The sequence below is a fragment of the Channa argus genome, chromosome 15 (assembly GCF_033026475.1).
Source record: "Channa argus isolate prfri chromosome 15, Channa argus male v1.0, whole genome shotgun sequence".
Taxonomy (NCBI): Eukaryota; Metazoa; Chordata; class Actinopteri; order Anabantiformes; family Channidae; genus Channa; species Channa argus.
This window is the reverse complement of record NC_090211.1, coordinates 11,319,280-11,336,001: the sequence shown is the minus strand read 5'-3', so window position 1 is coordinate 11,336,001 and position 16,722 is coordinate 11,319,280. Positions and strand designations below refer to the sequence as shown.

General features: G+C 38.1%; 3 protein-coding genes across 3 annotated transcripts; 1 reads left to right on the top strand and 2 right to left on the bottom strand.

The window, feature by feature from the left end:
* Positions 1 to 145: 145 nt before the first annotated feature.
* On the bottom strand, positions 146 to 4,636 carry nr5a5 (nuclear receptor subfamily 5, group A, member 5). Its single transcript, XM_067477536.1, has 7 exons — positions 4,373 to 4,636; positions 3,603 to 3,718; positions 3,328 to 3,469; positions 2,279 to 3,033; positions 2,003 to 2,122; positions 1,736 to 1,883; positions 146 to 1,642 (listed from the first exon to the last, which is right to left on the bottom strand). The coding sequence occupies exons 1-7, from the start codon at positions 4,470 to 4,472 to the stop codon at positions 1,395 to 1,397; spliced, it is 1,629 nt and encodes a 542-aa protein (XP_067333637.1). The 5' UTR covers positions 4,473 to 4,636; the 3' UTR covers positions 146 to 1,394.
* Positions 4,637 to 5,993: 1,357 nt separating this feature from the next.
* Positions 5,994 to 8,506, bottom strand: soul5 (heme-binding protein soul5). Its single transcript, XM_067477537.1, has 7 exons — positions 8,411 to 8,506; positions 8,193 to 8,252; positions 7,426 to 7,507; positions 7,208 to 7,328; positions 6,664 to 6,800; positions 6,394 to 6,557; positions 5,994 to 6,281 (listed from the first exon to the last, which is right to left on the bottom strand). Coding segments are annotated over exons 1-7 (657 nt in total). The 5' UTR covers positions 8,413 to 8,506; the 3' UTR covers positions 5,994 to 6,190.
* A 3,423-nt stretch (positions 8,507 to 11,929) lies between these two features.
* zmp:0000001048 (retinol dehydrogenase 8) lies at positions 11,930 to 14,731 on the top strand. Its single transcript, XM_067476551.1, has 7 exons — positions 11,930 to 12,070; positions 12,720 to 12,851; positions 12,953 to 13,114; positions 13,198 to 13,377; positions 13,470 to 13,563; positions 13,695 to 13,878; positions 13,997 to 14,731. The coding sequence occupies exons 2-7, from the start codon at positions 12,755 to 12,757 to the stop codon at positions 14,204 to 14,206; spliced, it is 927 nt and encodes a 308-aa protein (XP_067332652.1). The 5' UTR covers positions 11,930 to 12,070; positions 12,720 to 12,754; the 3' UTR covers positions 14,207 to 14,731.
* The last annotated feature ends 1,991 nt before the right edge of the window (positions 14,732 to 16,722 follow it).

Sequence of the window (16,722 nt, the reverse complement as noted above, 5' to 3'; positions counted from 1 at the left end):
CTTACTATTAGGAATTTTGAATGGGTACAGTGTCTTTATCCTACGATTGTTGGCAACATTTTGGTGCAGAAACTATGACCCTGCAGAGAAGATTTGTGATAAATGTTGACACACACTTAAGTGAAATTAATTTTTGAGTACATAGTTGGAAAAACCAATGCTTTTATTCAGTGGTACTTTTTATTTCATCTTTGAAGAGTCACTGTTTGGTCTTTCTGCTTGCCTTGAACACTTCAGCCAGTGCACTAAAGCTGTTGCTAGCAGTTCATGCTACAACTATATGGACACACTGTTATTTTCTTACTGTAAAGCATACCCACTTAGGCACAACATAGTACCGTTGAAATTAGAAAGTGTGGTGCAGGATTGCACAGGTAAATATACCCCTCAATGCTAATGCAACCACAAGGGGGCACAAGCCAGTGTCGTCTTGTAACAGTCCCAAGTATGGATAAATGCAGAGGGTTGTGTCAGGATGGGCATCTGATGTAAAACACGTGCCAAATTAAACGTACAAATCAAGACTTCCATATCGGATAAGTCAGGGCCCGGGTTAACAACTGCCACCGGTGCTGTTGACATACAGGGTGCCGGTGGAAATTGGGCTACTGTTGGTCGAAGAAGGAGAGGAGGAAGGCGTGTTCATAGGCAGAGAGAAAGGAGTAAACAGTTCAGAGCAACAGAGTGTGGAAAAGAGGTAAAGAGACATGTGCAAGCAGGTTGGAACAGGTGGAGAAAAGTGTCAGATGTGTTGTGTGATAAAAAAATATCCGCGAATATGAAAGGAAAGGTGTTTAAGACAGTTTTGAGACCAGCTACGCTGTTCGGCTTAGAGACAGTGGCACTGAAGAAGAGACAGTAGGCAGAGCTGGAGGTAGCAGAGCTTAAGATGTTGAGGTTCTCTTTGGGAGTGACAAGGATGGACAGGATCAGGAATTAATACATCAGAGGGACAACTTACATTAGATGTTTTGGAGATAAAGTCAGAGAGGCCAGATTGAGGTGGTTTGGACATGTTCAGAGGAGAAACTGTGAATATATCGGTTGAAGGATGCTGAGGTTGGAGCTGCCAGGCAGGAGGTCTAGAGGAAGACCAAAGAGGAGATTTATGGATGTAGTGAGAGAGGACATGATGTTAGTTGGTGTGAGAGAAAAGGATGCAGAGGACAGGGTTGGATGGAGGCAGGTGATTTGCTGTGGCGACCCCTGAAAGGGAACAGCCAAAAGGAAAAGAAGAAGAATGCTGATACTGGATCACATATCCTATAACTTGTGTGATCAAAATCTGATTGAAGGGCTGTTAAAAGGAACTTGCCTGTTACATCACAAGTAAAATGAAGGCAGAAAATGCTAAGCAACCCCAGGCTACTCTTGTGCTTGTCAATACAGTTTTCTCAGCTGTGCTTTGTGTGAAGCATCTCAGTAAGCAGAGAGTTGCAAGGTAAATCGCCCAGAAGATGGCGCTGGTACAAATACTCTTCAACTTGTAAGCTAATGCTACGTATTTCTGGTAGCCGTAGCAGCAGCTGGCCAAACTTGTCGGAGTGTCCTGGATGACTCTGCTGTGTGTGCTCCATCAGGGCCCTGTTTACCCTCTCTTGAGTCTGCTCCACCTGTCTTCGGCTCTGGATAGACTTCACATCTAGAGCAGAAGGAACATTACCATTACCACATACAACAGTTGCATACAATAGTTGCTAAAAGCTCAAAAAACTGATTAAAAGAAAATGCTCACCAGGGTTGAAAAGTACCAGGTATTTGAGACAGACAAACTCATGTCTGTCGAACTGGAGTGTCTTCAGCTTGGACACCAGGTCTTGAGTCCTTGACACCAGGCTGCTCAGCGTCACTCCTGCCTGAGAGATGATGGTTGATACCTCAATCTATCAGAATAGGAGAAAAGCGGTGGTCACAGTTTAAGTTTCTTCATGATATGTAGTCATCTGTTCAAACACATTTTTGAAAATCATAAGCATTTTGTGGAGTTAATGTGAGACTTCACCTGTTGTCCTGTGACCAGATATATGCAGCCCTCTTTGCCATAAGTCACCTGTCTACAGAGGTGATCCAGGACCAGCAACTCACTCCAACAGCTCTGCAGCAAAACCATCTGATCCTCTACCTGTGGGAACCATAAATTGTAAGCTATTACCTTTACCTCCAGAAAACACCCAACACACAAAGAGTCAAAGTTATGTCTGCTCACAGAGTCAATTTGAGACTTCTACTACTGCAAAGAACAAGCTTATACATTTTTATTCATTTCATAATCAATCACCTTGAGCTCCTTGAAGAGTGCACTGTTCCTGGCCCATTCCACAAGGCCAAACAGAGTCTGATCAGCCATTTTGCACATGATGCTAAATGTATTCAAGCGGTCGTGTTTGCCTCGGGTGGCCTGTTCTCTCTGCAGGCTTGCCAGGACTTTAGCACACAGCTGGCTCTCATCCTGCTCACCTTCCAACAGTTGGCTTAAAAAGTTGGTTGAAAGAGTATCTGATGCAGTGTCTGGAGTTTTGGTTTGAGCTTGAGAAATTGGGGTGGTTAAGCTTGTCGGGCTGAAGCTGGGTAAGGCTGGTTTGCAGCTGGGTGTGAAAGAATTGTTTGGGTTTGAGTGCATTGAATGGTTTGCAGGACCCAGGGAGTTGCTAAATGGCATTTCTTCTTTCTCCTGGACAAATTCTGATAAGTTGCAGCAGTACAGGCTGGGGCAGGGCAAGGATGGTGGAGGGAGGACCCTGTCTTCATTAAGAGTGCAGTCCAAAGGCATGGGTGCACCTGACTGCCCCATGCTAGAGTTATACATGTGGGATTGATGAAAAGCATTAGAGGAAAATGATGTGTTTGAGGGACTGCTTAAAAGATGAAGATCACTTGGAGCTGTTGGACGGTGTGTATGTGTAGTTTCTGTTTTAATCCTATAGGGAGCAGCATTTGCCTGAGGAAACACCTTTTGCTTTTTCATCTGCCTGTCTCGTCGATACAGAGGGCCAAATTTATTTCTGCCACCTCTCATACGATCTGCTCTCACAGCTGTTGACAAGACATGAAATAAATGTTTAAGGTTTTACTACAAGATTCCTTACATTTCCACAGATGTGTATAAACCTCATAATGTCCACATTGAGAGGTCAGATTAGCTCCACAATAAAAAATCATCATAGATAAAATAGGTTATTTCATGGAGTATCAGTTTATGAATTCTTAGATAAGTCAGGGGAAAAAAATGCACGAATGTCACTGTCAAAGTATGTCTCAAAGAAGCAGTACACATGTTTAAATCTCTTTCTGCGTGAGGACTGTATTTTGAATGAGGAGTGGGTGTACCTTCTCTTTTCATGCCCACTGCCAAACACTTCTGGAAGCGGCAAAAAGGACAACGTTTCCTCTGGGAAAGGTTCATGGGGCAGCTCTGTTGTTCTGCACATGTGTAGTGCTTGTCATTCTGCACCGAGCGTTTGAAGAATCCCTGCAAAGAAGGTACGAGACTGTAAGGCTGTTTTGAATTGAAAAATAATATATGTAAATTTTATGGCTGACAATTGGTGAAAGTGCCTTATGGTTCCTTTAGACCACAACAACAACAACAAAAACATTCTTACCTTGCAGCTTTCACAAGTGAGTAGTCCATAGTGGTATCCTGATACTTTGTCTCCACAGACAGGACAGCCCTCCCCTGACTCAGGTCTACCATCCAGCTCTGTTTTTAATTCCTGACCTGGAGAACCACACCATACTTATTGTTAACTCAAATGCACAGTATGACACAAACATCTGTGTCTGAAGGTGGCCAACGTGGCACAAAGTGAGATAACAAGTGCTGATAGTTAAACTGAGATTTTACATGAAGTTTCTCCAGTAATTCTTTCATCTTTTGGTAAAATCAGTATCTTTTTGTTACAATACAGAAACGCCAAAGAAGAGTAGAGTTGCCACTGTTTTGGGCGGGTTTGTTAGAATATTTGGGTATTTTTGGCTGTTGGATAAGAGATTGATGGGCAGTATAGAACCATCACTCCACTTGATTTTCTTAGTTTGATCACAGGTAATTCTCAGAGATCACTGGTTATGACAGAAGCCAGTCTTACAAATGAAAAAAACAAAAACAAAACAGACACAATACACAATAGTAAAGCACATTAGTAAAGTACTTTTAATTGCTTTTTCTTTTCTTTCTTGCTCTCTCTTTATTTGGGATTTCATGTGGAGGTGATTACTGTCCTTTATGCACTATATGATTTTTATTTCCAGCACTGTTATACTCGAAAATACAAAACAAGACTTTAAAAAACATTGATACCTTTATAACACTGTACAAGTTTTTATCTATTTACACTATTTACCCATAGTGCACTTCCACTATAGCACTCACATGTTGATGATCCTTCCAAATTAAACAGATTGTCTGTGTAGTTGCCAGGGTGAGGGACAGGAGACTGGTGCAGCCGTGGGTGATAACCAGTAAGGTCCATTCTGGCTGTGGGACATGAACTACCAAGTCAGTCCGTGATCTTCATTGTCGCAGTGAACGGGAGACCAGAAGCTGCAGGCAAGCAAGGAAAAGGCTGACAGGCCGGTCCAACAGCCCCGATGGACTGATGATTGTTTGAGGACATCAAGTGGACTTCGATCTGTAGTGACTGTCATAAAACCTCTCCTGATTGGCACTCCCACCTAGTCAGTAAGTCAGCAAGCAAGCCAGCCAGCCAATCAGAAAAGTTAACTTACATTACTGTGACATTAGAATTATCAAAAGTAAAAGTAGGTGTGCAGCAAAAAAGACCACTATGATTGAAAAACTACATTGGTAAATTATTCACACTTGTGCATCAGTGTTGAAGTAGCATTTTACTGTAGTAGCTGGGGAAGATGGAGCAGATTGTAAATATTTTATACCGTATACAGTCACGTAGTTTTATCCACTGGTTCCCAGCCTTCAAGAAGGACCTATTCAAATAGTCAAAAAAAAAATTAAAAAAGTCTGAGGCATTTCAAATTCGTCAAAGGGAAAAAAAACAATAATAAAAAAGTTCAGCTCAAAATATGCGTAGTCTTGTTTAGAGGGTATGTCACGCCTTGTATCTCCTTGCACTAACAACTCTAAAAGTAAATCAAGCAGCGCAGTTATATTTTATTAAGTCAATGATTACAGGCAAAAAAATAATAATCTGGGAGTCACTGGTTTAAACTATTTTGAAAGTTGATCATGTATGTTTGTGGTAGAAGGTCTGTTTATATAGGACTTTTACCCAAAACACTTTACAATGGTATTTCACTGTCATCCATTCCTACACACATACATGCACACACACCAGTGGCAACGGCTGCCATGCAAGGTGCTTGCCTGCTCAATAGCAGTGTTGCACATGTTGTTGATCCTTGAGGAAAATGTAATTTCATTCATTTAATAATGCCTTCTTGGAAAGGATAATACAATCTGAAACTATACTCAGTATTATACAATGCTACCCCAGGAGAGAAATCACAGACTGGGGTAATATATTTCCACATTCCCAGCCAGTGCTTAAGGTGATAAGGTGTTATTCAACAGCCCAGATGGCACAGTCAGCTTTGATGAAGCTCAAGGTGACGCCAAAAACGATAGGGAACGCAGTTCAAGGGTGGATGGTTATGACACTTGCACATTAGCTTGTAAATGGGTTATGACATTCATCAATAAAATAGTCTTTCTACTGTTTTTATAACTGTGGTTAGTCTCTGACCCTTAAAACAATCTCTTTTACCCTAAGTTGAGTATTCATTGAATAAAAACATTTTTAGCATTACTTATTAATGCTTGAAAAAGCCTCAATTTCTGTAGGTGTATAGATGAGCACACACGGATGTAACGGTCTTGGTGAACTTATTGGTGCCATCTGTTCTAAAACACTGTTCTAAACTGGAGTGAGATTGGATTTTTCTTTTGTGTGACCTATGTTAGGCAGCTGGTTTAAAAATGTTTAAGGATATGACAGCAGTGATGAAAACATTACTGCAAAAAGACAGCAATTTTATTGAATATAATAGAACATGCAAACATAAAACCATCAGATCTAACATAGAGTGTATTTAACTCAGTTAACATTTCAGAATTTAGGATCTGACTGACAGGTTATATGAAACACTAAGAACCAAACCATAGGCAACAACTCTCCACACACTGTCTGCTGTTGCACAGGGTTTACACTATTTAAGAGAACAATTCTTCACTGCTGGAACACACCGGGTCATCCTCAGCGACAACCCACACCTCATTGTGCCTGTTAAAGATTGTGATTGGACTGCAAGAGACAAATACACACATACACAATTTAATAAAGAATAGAAAATTATCATCAGATTTTTTTTTTCTTAATCTAATTATATCTAGGAAAATAATGGTGATAGGATTACCTGTTATAGCCAGCAACATAGTGAAAATCTTTTTTGTATTCTGCACCAACTAAGTCAAGGGCAGACGACAGCCTGGTCACAGTGTTTTTGTCTGACAAGAATGTCACCCAGCCTCCGTAGCTCTTCACATAGACATTCAGTTCTGGAGTCTTGTTGATGTACACCTACAAGTCATTGCAGTTTCATACCACATCAGTTCTAACATAATCAAGGCATTTATTAGTTTTGGTGCTCTTCGTCCTGCCATATTATTGTGCTGGAGAAGCTTACCTTATTATCAGTAGGTTGGGGGGGATTCTTCTGGTATTCAGCTGGTAGCAAGATACTCATAGTGTATGTACCGATTTCCCAAAATCTTTTGTCAGGAATTTTTACAACAACAGGAGCAGTCATTTCAATTTTGTGTCCTAAATGTAAACATTTCAAAAAATAGTTGTTTTTTAAAGAAATTGTACAAATTGGAAATACACAACATTAAATGCACACAGTAGCATAAGAAAACAGAATAAAATAAATGTAGTTGTTCTAAACTTGAAACCACTAAACCATCTCTGCTCCATAACCATAACTAAATACAGTAATTATGATGGCTGGTCAAAAGAACATTTTTTTTTTTAGCTGACCACATATTCAAACAGAGGTTGGAAGAATGGCTTTAAATACTACTCACCATACAAATGCAATCAGTTACAAAAGGTTTTTGCAGTTAAAATGTCTTGTATAGCTTTGGAAATTACAATACAATGTACAAAATGATTTTGAATGGTATTTGTAGCTGTTTTCCCAGATGCTTAAATAAAAGATGCACACACACCATTTAGATTGGAACCAGCGATGTATTCATACAGTCGTCCAGAAGATTTGTATATGGCAACCTCCATTAAAAAGGATGCCTCATCAGTTGAAACCCATTTCACAGAGTCATAGTGACGGACCTGAGGGACATGAGCAAACACAGTGGATTGTTTTTTTTTTTAAAGTTTCCAGCACCTGAAATGTAAAAATGTTTTTCTGTCATTTAGAGACACTCACCTCAAATTCGTCAGTCTTACAAAAAAGATCAAATAGCAGGCATTGTTTTGTCTCGAAGCAGAATGGTAACTGAGAGGAGTTTCTGGGAAATTAGAGAGGAAGTATTTTAAAAAAGGCACCGATACAGACGTTAGAAGGTATTAATAGTGTCAGTTCGCTGCTAATCAGTGTAATTAATAAGCTGATGTACAGAGGTGGCTAACACAAAATCAATATCCAAACAAAAGTGCAAGTAGTTGCCTAGTCCACTATAAGTTAAAGTACCAATTCAAAATATTTACTCAGGTTGAGTAACATCCTGTGATGTTTTGAGTACAAAAGTACATTGGCTCCACAACAAAAAAAAAGATTTTTCTGGATATTCCAACGGAGTAACTAATTGGAAAAAAAATCTGTCAAAAACATGCCGTTGTTGTTACACATAATTCTACAAGTCTCATTCAGTTTTGTCTTCTCATAAGTTTAGGAGAGAGGATTAAAACGATAAATTTTATGATTGATATCACTCATTTTTGATTTTTGTTATAAAAGGCACACTTTGAAAGTTAGAACATAAGGCCTATGCTAATAAATAAACATATTATTGGGTTAAGCTTATTGTATATTCCCTCTGAATTTGAGTAAAAGTAACAAAATGGAAATATTTTGGCAGATGGTCACGATTGTACTTTAGTGCAGTATTGGGTATTTGCCTAATTACGTTTGCTCTGTAACTTTTTTCACATGCAACGTTCTACTGAAATAGGTGTCACATTCAAGTTTCTCACCCAACTCTGGCTTCACCTGACAGCACCAGCAGAAAGCCAACCAGCCCTGAGAGATAAATCCTGTGACACACATTAACACGACATTACAAGCCTTTTTTTTTTTCATTTAGTGTAAAAAGAACTGGTATATGACAATTTAAAATTAGTTCACAAAAACACAAGCATTTTTATTTGGCGACTCTAATCTTACACAGCCTAGAAAGTCAAGTGATACTTACATTGTGGCAGTGTTGGGTTCTGTGCCTTCACACACTGGATCATTTCACTTTGGTCCAAAGCAACTATTTATTCCAACAAAGGTTATGAAAAGAAAACCGGCCCCTCCCTGAATCCATAAAACATACCAGACAGTGGAGGATCGGGGCCAATGAGAGCAAGAGGAAGCTAAAAATCTTCTGCTTCTGCAGCCACATCTCTGTAATGTGCTGTATAAGATTCTAAGGTTAAAAATGTCTAGTCCTTATCAGGGACACAAAAAAGCCAGAGAAGCAGACCAACATTAAGGTTGTAAGAGGTGGTGCAGTTACTTGAGTACAGTTACTTGAGTACTGTACTCAAGTGCAATTTTGCGGTTCTTGATAAATTAAAATGTGTTTTTCAGTTTTATGTTACTTTTACACTCAGATAGAAAATATTGTAACATCTTACTCAACTACATATAATTGAGTTTAGTTTACTTTGCAAAGAGAACTTACAGTGTTGTTTTATTTATAAACCATCTGTCAGAAATAACAGATTTAAATCAGCTCCAACTTTAACATCTGTGCTGTTTTAGTTCCAAACCAAGTATCTGCATAGTGAGATCCTTCATTCTTCCTTTTCTTAATTACTAGAAAATGCTGTGAAAATGTGAAAGTTGTGTTAAACAAATCAGGATTAGACTTGCACAGCATCAACAACAACGATTAAAATTTTATAAATCTTTACTGATCCCTTTGTACTTGTACTTCTATACTTGAACTCAGTGGTTCTTAGTCCCTGTTTCAAAATCAGTGCACTACTCACTGCTGATCACTTTGATCAAGTGTGTTCACTCAATCAGAAGATGGAAGATGCCATCTTAGATGAGGGGGAAGACACAGTCAATTTGTTAGAGTTCTGACTTTATTGTTCCACTTCAAAAAATAGCCAACAAATAAGAAACAAACTCTTATTGTCATTTGTTTCCAATTAAAAAAAAAATGTCAATAACATTAAAGTTCTTTCTAAAACATTGAAAAAGTGATAAATAGAGTAATTAATTCAATAACCACAAGAGCTGGTACCATGATAGACCACCAGATGATGTTGTGGCAGCTTATGTTTTCAATCTCAACAGTGACTGAATCGCCTAGTTCTCATGCAATATTATTTATCACCACATTGTACAAATTGACCTACATTGACCATTCTTGCCTCTGCTATAGACAATGGGTCAGACAGTAATGATGGTGGTGACTATACCCGTATTCATGTCACGAGAGAATAACTTCCATTTCACCTTTTGTTGGCACGGACAACATGATACCTTTTTATTTTTTTAATCTGCAGAACAGCAAATCCCCTGAGTGGGTTCCATGTTGAGAAAATGCATTCAACCATGAGACAACAGTTCCAATCACACCCACAACAACAGACCAGAGGATTTAGTTTGCAATCATAAGTATGCACAGACACATTTTTTTTTAAACTAAAATTGGACAAGTCTATGTGTCACCACTGATTTTGATAGAGCAAGTAACTGTAAATCAATCTTTAATTATAATTGTCAGAAATATGATTAGTTTAAATCATCATCATAATGGAACTGAAAATACAAACTACACAAGAATACCAACAAAAATGGAAAAAACACTGCAACGTATCAAAATGCTAATTTCCCTAAGCACTCTGAAGACACGGTCATTTCCTTAGTTGAGATAAGGCACTTTAGAATATAGCGGGAATATTTCTGACTAACTGACTCAGATATTGTGTTTGGACAAGTGTAGAGTCCCTTTACCCTGGTAAACATAAATCTGACAGTAATATCACCCATCTGATGTCACAGTTGTAGATGTTTTCCACCATATATCTTCAGATGGATTATAATCCTATCAATAACTACATATTTCAAAGTATAAGTTATCACTGTTTTGTAAATGAAAACTAAATAAAAGTACTGTAACCTGAGTAGCTAAAACAGCAAAGTTACAAAGTTTTTCTTTTTTTCAATTCGAGAGAGGAATTTACTTATTTCACCGTTTTATTTTGACAGTTTTGACCGGATGTAGTAATCACGATTGTCCTGCTGTGGCCACAGTGAATAACTACAGCACAATCTACTCTATCACACACTGTCATAGAGTGAATACCAGCTTTTTCAGACAGCTAATATCAGTGGATTAATTGTTGATTATAATTGTATTGATAAATCCACGTTTTATAAATAGTTTTCCAATGTGTTGGCAAAGCTAACATGATTGGTAGCACAGATATTAGCAATGCTAATTAGCCTCTTCTACTGTGTACTTTACCAAACCCCTACACATGTAATGAAAAACTGAAAGTGCCTCAGCTTTTGAATGTTTTTAAACTTTTACTTACACATTAAGTGGCAACCACAGTATTGAATTCATCGTGCACAGCTGGTGGGTCATTCCATTGAGCCAATGTGGGTTTTCTGCCCTCTTGTGGTGATTGAAGAACTGCAGTAGATTACGTTTGTCAAGCTGACATCAAAGCTTAAAGCAAATGAACGGAAATGCTTTCTAAAATACATTTTTTAAATTGGATTAGTTTTACAGAAATTGTACAGTAGATTTTAACTGTCAGTCTCTTTTAACTGTTTGTTTGTATCCCTCTACCCTGATGTTACATGGAAAAATAGACTGTATCCGTTGTAGTCACAGAGAAGAAAAAGTTACAGTTTCAATTATATATATATATATATAATGTCAATGAAATTCCATGGTTATTAAAAACTGTAGAGTATACGTTTCTGCTACAGTAATGGTTTGTCCAACTTATGTAGAAATCCATGGTAGACAGAAACTTACCTGTTTACCTGTTGATGCTGTTGAGCTGTACAAACAGTGACTTAAAGGCCACTTTAAATGTTGAATGGAAACATTCCTCCAGCGGCCACAGAGCAGAACTGAAACTACATTATACATACATACATACTTGCATTAGTGGCTAACACAATGACCTGTATCAATTTAGTCATTCTATGATGTTTTAATAATGCTTTCTTGTATTCTGTCGACTAATCGAAAGGCAGACTTAATATACCGATATACTTTCAAAATAAAACGATCAAAGTGAAGCCAATCAACTGTTCAGTATCACGCTTTTACTGGGAATAATACAGGTATCTATTCCACCTCTTACTTTGGAGAAGTATTGACATTTATAGTCACTAAGGCTTAATTGTTTAACAACGCTTAATAAAGCCATGTGAAACCCTGCAGCGTTTCTGATGAGCGATTTAATCAATTGAAGAAGATCCTGAATAATTGACAGAATGTGAACTCACAGTGAACCTGCACGATGTACATGGAGAAGGAAATTAAGCTTTTTTTAAAAAAAACAAAACAAAACAATTGCTTTCAAATAATTTACATAACACTATTTTGGATTTATTAAATATTTCACACCAAAATGCACACGATTTAGACTAGGTCTTTAAAAGCAGCAACACAATAAAATAATGAAAATACTCCCGGTTCTTAAAGTGTTGTAGGTGCGGTGAGTGATCCGTGACCCGGGGCACACTACGGACACGAATGAGCTAAAGAACTACAACTCCCACATACTGTCCTACGTGACCCATTTAGGTAATCGCGGGGCTTATTTTGTAGTCGCTTGCCCCCGATGGAACTTGGTGGTGTTCCTCCTCTCTGAATGCTGCAAGTAAAGTAAGTTTATCGATCCTTTGATTAATCGCACTGTTTGTTTCCAAGATCTGCCGCTGCAGAGGACGCTCTGCTCATTGTTCGAATTGGATGATTACAGCACCACCTACCAACAGACCTACAGGCCTCCAAGTCTGGACTTGAATGTCGTTATTTCATCTTGTAGGGATTTACAGTGTCTGCAGTACTAACACTATTTCTATTTATGTTGTTGTTGAACAACATAGAATCCAAATTACTGAAATATTTTATTTTGGAAAATCTGAATTTAGACTCCTAAACTATTAACAACTAAATTGTCATTGTTAGTAGTTAAATTGTCAAGACGTATTTTTCATATCAGTTCATAAATATATATTTAAAATTAAAATAAATTACATTTAATTAGCTAAATACAGGTTTTCAAAATTTAAGTTGGGTAATACAAAATCTTTTTGCGTATACCAACATCATCAAATACAAACATTGAAAACCAAGTTTCAAAATTAAGATTTGAACATTTGCTATTGTAAGGCAATTAAGCCATGCCCAAGCATTTAGGACAGCTAAGGCCTCAGTAGTAATTCAATTCATCACAAAATAAGATCTTTTTCCTAGAAGGTTTGATAACATAATATTGTTATAGAAATTTTTCTTTAATGTCTGTTTGCAGCATTTCTTTGCCTCAATAATCAGAATCAAGAAGCCATGGGGACCAGAAGGGTGCTGGTGACCGGGTGCTCGTCTGGCATCGGCTTGGCTGTGGCTGCACGGTTGGCCAAGGATGAGCTGGGGCGGTTTAAAGGTCAGGCATCACTTGTGCTGAGCCAGAAATTAAGAGATGAGATCATAGAAATAACCACAACTACTGACACTCTGTGTTTTTGTTTATTTTATTTGAGACAGTGATTGCCACAATGAGGGATCTTGAGAAACGGGGGGCTCTGGAGAAAGCAGCGGGTGACTCCTTAAAGACAAATCTAGAAATCAAACAGCTAGATGCCCGCTGTGAAGTCTCTATCAGAGAGTGTGTCAACAGCCTGCCCGATAGACGGGTGGATATTCTTGGTCAGTCCCTTCACATTAACACTTTCTAAGCTCTCCTTACAAGGCTAAACTTCACTAACATGTAGTGTATTCTGCCTTTGTAGTGAGCAATGCAGGTGTTGGCATGATTGGACCCCTGGAGTGCCAAACTATTGCTGCCATGAAAGAACTATTTGACACAAACTTCTTTGGCTTGGCACGGTTGGTGAAAGAGGTACTGCCTGACATGAAGCGGCGGCAGAGTGGCCATATTGTGGTGATGAGCAGCGTCATGGGAATACAAGGTGTGTTTGTTTGTTTCAGTGACACTGCATGAGCCAACAATTAAAAGAAAGTCAAAAAGTTGCTAACTTAGTTTCCTTATATTCCCACTTAGGGCTTCTTTTTAATGACGTCTACTCTGCCTCCAAATTTGCTGTGGAAGGATTTTGTGAAAGCCTGGCAGTGCAAGCCATGAAGTTTAACATCAAGTGATTATGTGTCCTAAAATATATATTCACTTTAACAACTGAGTGCAGCCCCCCACAGCTAAACGTGCAAGGAGTCCTATACAGTGTGTGTTTTCATACAGCATGAATGTTTTTCACGTCTCTGTCACAAGGACAACTCTAGTGGAACCTGGCCCTGTGGTGACCGAGTTTGAAAGGAAAGTGTATGAGGATGCTGAGAAGATGGATCTATCAGGGACGGATGAGGAGACTGCCAAAATATTCCGTGAAGTTTACCTGCCATACTCCAAAAAGATTTTCACCTCGTTAGGCCAGACACCAGAGGAAGTTGCTGAGGTAAGTGACAACAACTATGATTTCGATTTAAGTTTAAAGCAATTTAAAAGAACTGGTTTTATTTTTTCTAGTCACAACACCTGTCCAGTAGTGAAACATTTTTACTTTTATTATTTAGCAAACGGTTAAAGTGATCACGGCCGAGGAGCCTCCTCTGCGCCACCAGACCAACCGCCTGTACATGCCCATGACAGCACTGAAGCATGCAGACCCAACAGGTCGACTGCCTCTGGACACTTTCTATAAAATGATCTTTAAACATGACAGTGTGTTCAGTGCCACCCTCGGGGTGCTGCGCATGGTGCAGAGGAGGGTGGGGAAGAGATAAAGATTTCAGTTGTGCAGACTAAATGTTGTTCTTAGAGACAGTGATTGACTTTGGTAGGTACAACTTATTGTCAATGTTTAACTGTAAGGTGGCGTAATGTCTTTCTGAGCATTAATGAATATGGATCCGGAATGTAGGACGTTGTCTGTCTGTTGTATGTGTGAGACAGTAACAGTAGACATGACACGTATAGGCTTTCATCCTTGCTGAGCAAAAATTTTAAAACTCTTTCTATCGATTTGTAAAAATAAATAGTGTATGATAACATTTGAAATATATAGTAAGCACAGTTCTGTTTTCTAATCTTATTTCATTTTTCTTTATTTTGAGAAAAATACAAACATAGCAATAAAATGAAAACAAAACACATTTGCTCTGCTGTAATGATTCCAACAAGGGAGATCTCATGTAATCTTATCACAAAATAAGAGATCAGTATTGACAAATTAGCAGTCTTTTAGTCCTATTAGCAAACACACTGGTAAACAAACAAATAAATAATATGTTATAAAACCAACAAATGCTCCCCATTAAAAATAATAAGAGTGATTATTTTAATATTCACATTATTATTTGGGTCTTATCTGCATTTCTATGGCTTTAAAAAAAAAAATCACATCCTTTTCAAGATGCCCAGTTGATTCCAATCCCATAATTGAAGCTGCCCCATGAGTAAACACCATTGGCATTGACACTGTGACATTGTAGCCCTCCTGCTCTGGACCCACAGAGAAACAGGAATAATGGACGTAGGCTTTTGCCCCTTCAAAACCTTCCATTTCAATCCTCAGTTCATAGGTCTTTCTTAGAGTGAGGAGATGAATGTTTCCAGACCTGGGAGAGACGACATTGACCATACACAAGGAACAAAGACAATAACAATAAAACGATAAATAACAAAAGTGTTGGAATACATTACTTTTGCAAGAATAGTGAGGTGGAGCTACAACTGTAACCGTGTTTGTTCAAATTCTTTAGGTTAGTAGATTCAAGAAGGAAAATCAACAAACTCATCCCTTACCCAACCAGCATTCTCCAGATGCTTGTCCAAATTCAGTTTTGTACTGTTCCCATCCTCGGTAAAAGTTAAGGGTGCCGTCCTCTCTCCTCTAAATGATCTGGTGTGGAAGCTCTTTTTATGGATAATTAGCAGCTGTCCTTTGTTAAATCCGAGCAGCCCAGTTTACAGAAATTATGTCCCCCATTTTTTTATCAAAAAATACAAATTTATTTTGTTAGTACATCATGTTTGCATCTTAGCAACTAAACTGCTGTAGTTTTAGCTTTTGTGTCATTAACAAAACACCTTGTGGCCAATTCACTGTGTATACTGCTAATGCAATTCAGATGCTCAGTCACATGGCTATTTAAACCAAAACAATAAAGTTTTAATTTGCACTGAAATTAAATCGTAGCTCAAGATTATTATTATTTATCCAAAATAACACACTAAGTGCAGTGTGTTATCCCCCAGTTAAATGTTTTCTGAAGATGTGCCTTAAAATATTTAATAAGCAATACTTGAATAATAAATAATAAGCATACATACTGTGCATTTACCACCATCAGGTTCATCCTTACAACCCATGTCACAGTAAATCTGGACAGAGGAGAGTGGTCCTGCTGGGTAGATGCTGTAAACCCCACTGTGACCAAAGCCTCGGTTTTACAAATCACCGCAGTCAAAAGGAAGAAATGCACGGTAGCAGACTGTCACTGGTATCGGGAGGAGTAAAACAATAAAACCCTGTAATCAAAGCACAACACGTGCTCTGACCATCTGGAATATTGTGCAGCAAGAGTATTTTAATTGTAAGATATTGAATCAGTCCCACCATATTCACCATTACTCTTGCAAAGCCGCACAATTTATAGCAATCTGTGCATGAGTGGTTGCTAGCTTTTGAGCCCCAGTTTGGGTGTTTCGTGTGTGTCAAACTACAACTAATACAACTAAACTTCAGGTAAATTGACAGAAGTCTTCGTACAAATGCTTATGCAAATGAAAGAGCGGTCTGTAGTAAGATGACTGGTAGGTTATTTAAAACCTCCTTGTAAGCATCAATAGTATTAAAATACTGTACATAGACTGTAGATATATTGTGGCCACAATCTATCCCAATCACCTCTGTATAAATCCAAATTTATACAATAACCCTGCAACTTAAACAGTAATTGTGAAACTTATGCCGTACAGTTTGTTGACACAGACACATCAGAGTTATCTTGACATTGCAAAATTATAGGCAACTTAAAAGTTACCTACAAATTCTGATATCAAGGATCCAAAACACTTATTGTTGAGCTGTTGCACTGGACAAGTAACACTGCAGATTACAAAACAGTTTTACACTTCGTAAACTAATTTTAATGATTATAATCATAATATAAAGCATTCACTGCACACAAAGACACAAACATGTAGTTCCCTACCACTTTATTATAAGTAACTTATTGACCGTATAATAAAAAACTCTTTCATGTACGATGATTTTTGAACTACTTTTAAACAAGTA